A 5,602-nucleotide genomic window follows, 5' to 3' on the forward strand; every position below is an offset into this window, starting at 1 on the left:
TAGTCGGGAGTGGTGCTGACTGAAAACAGATGATTTGGAGCGATTCGCGCGCCATCTGTTGGTCATTCTAAGGACTTATTGAACTACCCTCGTATTTCGTGTTATGTAAAACGACGTTTCGTCCACTAATATAGTAAAATAAATAGTTATTTAATTTTAAATTGAAAACCCATTCAATATACCTAAAATTATAGAATACTCTTACCATAGGCTTAAAAATAACGAAGATATGTCTATAATTTCCAATGGTTATATAGCTGGCTACTCTGGAAGGTACCCTAATTTATCAACTATTTTGTAGAACTTTTAATTAAATCAACAAAATATCCTATGACATTGATATATTCAGTCAAAATATCAGTGAATTAACTGCATTAATGAAATATTTCCATCATATGAATTAGGCTCTTGTAGGTATTATATTAAGGGAGTAGTAAATGTAAAAGGACCTTTTTTCAATATTTTTTTTTGCATTAATTTCATTTGACATTTGCAATTAAAATAAGGTTTTTACCTTATTTCTAAGGGTATATGGTGACTGAAACTTAAAAAAAATCAATTTCATGAAAATTTGAACATGTACTACCCCTTTAAATGGTTTTTCTAAATTTTAAAGTCCACTATGACTTCGCTCCTCATACTGAAATATACTATAATATTTAGAGAATACTTCTATATTTTTCTTACAAAAATAAGTTTCATGATAGTATGTAATCCACTGTTCAAAAGGTGTAAATCCTAAATAAAACCAAACTACATAAGAGTGATGAGCCCCTTGGATATTTAATTTTACTAGAATCTGATACTCACTCGATTTATAACTTTGTAAACGTCCCAGTCTTCGTCTCGCATTCCAAAGTCGTCATCTCTTTTTTCTTTCCTAGCTAACTGGCTGATGATCCGCATTCTTTCTTGCGCAGCTGCTGTTCTGCGTTTCGCCATATCTTGCCTTCGTTGTCGCTTTGCTATGCGTTTATCTAATATATCTTGTCTAAAAAGGAAAATAGTAATTTAGAAACCCAAATTCATTATTGAACAATAGTCTTTTCCAAAAAATTTCCCTTTACCTTTTCTTTTTCACGCCGGTGATCCACTCGTCAAAATCTTGCTGGTCTTTCGGCTGAAGACTTTGCTTAATTTTCGGTTTTTCCTCTATGACAATATTTTCCTCTTGAGAATTGGCAGCCACTATTTTTTGCCGAGTCCTCTCGACTTTTGCTTGGAGATTGTGGATCATTTTGATCAAGTCTGCTTCGTTCGCAAGGGAATAAGACTTTAAGGCTTGCTCGAATTCCTCCGCGTCGCCTTCCTCTAAAATATCTTGAACAGCTAAAAGTTGGTTGAGTTGTTCCTCATCTTCTGCAAGCTGAGACAAAAATTCAATTAATTACGTATTGACTTTATTTATTTAAGATTAATTGAGTAAAATATTCTGTTATGGAATTTGGAAATGCTTACTCTCTCTTCCCTTTTTCTAGCATTAATTTCCATGAGACGGCGAGCAAGCTCTCTTTTTCTTTCTTTCTGTTGTTCGACAGTCAAACCAGGAGTGCTTGTTGGTGCAACATAGGGCAGTTGAACTCTTAAAATATTTATATCATAATAATCTGGGTCCGCCCATTTAGAAATCTCTTCTTGATAGTCAAGTGTGATTTTCGAGTGATAATGTATTAGCTCCTTAAAAGACAAATTTATTTTATTATTTTATTATTATTATTTATTATTTTATAAATGTTATTATTATTATTATTATTATTATTATTATTATTTAGGCAACATGCTTAATTACGTAAGAATATTGTTCTGAATTTTGTATCCCCTCGCCCCTACTCTAAGGTTTTTAAAGATTCGTACCCCCCCCCTTCTTACGTAATATTGTATATTTTTACCCAATATATAAAAAATATATTAATTATTTTGTCCGTAAAAGAGATTTCAAGGGACTTCAAAATATTTTAAAGATTTCCAGTGATTTTTAAATATTCCAGCGATTTGAAAGTAGTTTAACAGCAATGAATTTTAAAAGATTTCAAAGTATTTTAAAAGATACTAATGCTAAGACTACTATTATGTAAACCAACAAAACATTCAAGTTAATATTTTTATGCTTCAAGCTATGCTTTCAGAAAATCTTTGTACCAAGGTGAATTACAGTTGATAAACTAAATCAAATTATTTCCAAAATGTGAAGATATTACCTAGTATAATTTCAGAGAGAATCTAAATATTTCAAGGATTTTACAAGATTTTAATTAGCTTCAAGGAGTGCAATCAGATTTCTAGAAACTGTACTGAGTTTCAAAGGATTTCGACGGATTTTGAGAGGTAACAGGGGATTTTAACGGACTTCCAAAGATTTGCAGGAACTTTAAGAGATTTCAAACGATTTGCAAAGATTTCAAAGAATTTGAAGCGATTATAAAGTATTTCATAAGATTTTTAAAGATTTCAAAGGATTTTAACGGATGAGAACCTCTTAAAAACATCAGGGCGTTTATTTAATTAACAAAACTAAATATTGGGATCAGCAAAAAAGTTTTAATTTTTGGTTAAGGTTATTGTTTTTTCTTATACAAAAATAGGTAAAGTATCTTTTTTTAAGGGAAATTTATATATGTTTATATCTATTTTTAATTGGAGGTATTATGTTTGATTCTTAAGTAGCATAAGAATCTATTAATCAGGGATTTCAAGATTTAGGAAACATTCTCACAGATTTGAAAGATTTAAATGAATTTTAAAGTTAATTTTTAAAGGATTGCAAAGATTTCCAGGGATTCCATGAGATTTCATGAAAGGTTTACACAAGATTTCAAGAATAGTTCTACTCCTCGGCTCTATACTGATTGGAGGGACTTCAATCTAAGGTCCTTAAACGTGGACTCATAACGCAGAAGAAAAAAGAGAAGTGAAGTAATAAACTCTTAAATTATCGAAACCAACCAAAAATAAAAATATGATCTTAGTTGAACAAAACCGTACTATATCTATTAAAATTATGAGCTACGGTTGTTCAGTAACATACATCCATATTCATCTCGTCATTATTAATATAAAAAAGATCTATTTTCAAACAAAAAATAAGACAATCAAATAGAAAATTATACCTATTATAATTAATCGTCACTAGATATTTCAGTTGACTATATAGTTCGATTAAAAAAATAATAAACATCTGTTCAAAAATATTGTTCGTTATAATAAATTTTCGATACCTAAAGTTTAGACCAGAATAATTTTTCATCAATTCAAGTAATCATAAATTATAGACTTGAACTAGACCGAAAAAAGTGATGTTAAATACCCAGCAAAATTATCATAATAGTATAAAAAGGAATTTCAACAGCCAAGATAGGTGTTAATTAGCATATATTTAAAAAATAATTAGAAAGAGGAAACTTATCTATGAAACGTTTTGGACCCCCCCCCCCAGAAAAAGCCTTACGTAATTAATGGACACTCTCTTATCTCTTTTTCTACTGTCTTAAATTTTCTTCTAAAATATTAATTTGATAAAATCTTACTTCAGCTCGACTTGGATTGATGGCATTCACATGAACTGGGTATTTTAATTGCAGTAATCTGTGCATGTAGGAAGTTATATGATAACCACCAACGTTAATTCTTCTTGAATTTGCCGCATCAACTTTTCCATCTAATACTGGAATAATGTGAGTCGTGTGATAGCCAATGCTGACAATTAGCCCATCGGAAGCACAATTATTGTGATGGTAAGAAAAAAGACAATCTACTCCATAAGCAATTGAGGGTACATTATAGCATTCAAATAAAAGCTCGGCCATCACTAAAAAAATATTCCGAATGAAATATTGAATATTGAGGGATTAAATCTAGTAATGTTAATGGAATTTTCAAGATTTGTTAGCCATGTTAACATTTTCTTGAAACGGAATACAGAGGATCCATTACTACAACTTATAGGTACATTTTCATTTTAAAATCTTGAAAACGGGGGGAAATGTGGCCTCTGCCACAAAATGCGCTTTTTTATTATTACTTATAGTGAGCATGATAACTCTGAGATGGATTATCTAAAAACGAAAAACCATTAAATCATTTGGGCCAAAAATTCTATTTTTTCGGGCCAAAGAACCGAATTTTTGGAATCTTAAAAATCGACATTTTTTTTAATCAAAATTTTGTCAAGCCCTTCATTAACGAACTCCGTATAGGAATATACAGAGCAAATTTTGTTTATTTCAGATAATCCGTTCCAGAATTATCATGCTCACCGCAAGTAATAATAAAAAAATGTATTTTACGGCAGCGACGATCCTCTTTAGTCCATTTCAATAAAATTTTGTTAACATAGACTAATAAACAATCTTGAAAATCCCTGAAAATTACAAGATATAACCCCTTATATAGAAAAATAGATGTATTAATTTAACATACACTTACAGTTTCTAGAATAATTTGGGTTGAGAAATGCTTCCGTTATAATAATGGGATGATTTACAGAACCAATGGTGTCGATACCCAGGTGGGTAAATGTGTAATCAAATATTTGTTCCTGCGCCTCGAAATGAGTTACGACATTTCGGTCAAATTGAGTTTTTAGCTGGAATCTAACAGCTTCGATATTTGCAATCTCATTTCCTACTTGCAATTCTCCATCTTTTTTCCCTCGCTCTTTTCGGGGCTTTGCTATGAGATTCTTGAATATTAAGAGTGGATCTTTGTCTGTTGCCCAACCAACTCTACAGTTATAGGATCCTGGGAATATTTTTAGTCTTTAGTATTGCTTTAAAAATATATCACATGTACCACAAAATTTATAATAAGTTTAGTACAATTTTCTTGTTACTATATAATCATAGTACACTATTGATACTACTATTTTCGATTATAAATTTCGTAAATTCATAAGAATAATTAATTTATGTAATTTCTGTGGAGTTTCTAAATAATAGAATTTGGAGTAAAAAATATTCTCTCTATATTGCTAACTATTTGTAATAAGCCAAATAAATTTAAGAACATATTTTTTTTGAACATTTTGAGGTTATTTTTTCTATATTACATATATATGATGGTTTCGCATATAAATTTGAAGAATAAATCGGATAAATAATCAGGAATATTGCTTATTAATTATTAGCAAACATAATAAAAGTGTATTTTTATAACAAATATATAAGTATAGATAACAATTCTATTTTTTGGGGTTAGGAAATTAAATCTCACCGTTGTCGATAACGAGTGGAATTGAATCTGCTTTAATTTTTTCGGAGTACGTATGAATTATGTCGGCAACTGATTTCACATCTTTCAACTCAAGAATATCCATTTGAAGTAAATAAAAGCAACTTTTTATATTAAATATTATTTAAAACCTTTAAAACCATAGGTAAACAAATACACTTGCATCTGTGCCATCTGCGCATATCAATATTCGATTCGATACATCGATACTTTTCCTTTCAAATTGAAAAATATCTTGAATCTTAAAAAATATTTTTTTATATTACATTTAAAATTTTTTTACTTTCAGCCATTGTTAATAATTTTTTAAATTAAAATATATGTATAAGGATATGAAATATGTATTAAATTAAAAAATTGCAATTATACAGAAAAT

The 5,602-nt window shown here is 29.6% G+C and overlaps 1 protein-coding gene across 2 annotated transcripts in view; it reads right to left on the reverse strand.

Annotated features, from left to right (window-relative positions):
* LOC117180328 (actin-related protein 5) overlaps positions 1–5,390 on the reverse strand; it is an 8,762-nt gene extending 3,372 nt beyond the window's left edge. Inside the window, exons 1-6 of one of the 2 annotated variants that reach the window (XM_033372768.1) lie at positions 5,209–5,390; positions 4,423–4,737; positions 3,525–3,805; positions 1,459–1,677; positions 1,068–1,366; positions 811–991 (exon numbers count right to left, since the gene is read on the reverse strand). In XM_033372768.1, coding sequence (XP_033228659.1) covers positions 811–991; positions 1,068–1,366; positions 1,459–1,677; positions 3,525–3,805; positions 4,423–4,737; positions 5,209–5,311 — 1,398 coding nt within the window. In that variant the 5' untranslated portion in view covers positions 5,312–5,390. Of the gene's footprint in view, positions 1–810; positions 992–1,067; positions 1,367–1,458; positions 1,678–3,524; positions 3,806–4,416; positions 4,738–5,208 lie in introns of both variants that reach the window. The other variant, XM_033372767.1, reaches the window with a different exon arrangement.
* Between the last annotated feature and the right edge of the window lie 212 nt (positions 5,391–5,602).

This window comes from Belonocnema kinseyi, chromosome 9, assembly GCF_010883055.1.
Source record: "Belonocnema kinseyi isolate 2016_QV_RU_SX_M_011 chromosome 9, B_treatae_v1, whole genome shotgun sequence".
In the NCBI taxonomy this organism is placed as follows: domain Eukaryota; kingdom Metazoa; phylum Arthropoda; class Insecta; order Hymenoptera; family Cynipidae; genus Belonocnema; species Belonocnema kinseyi.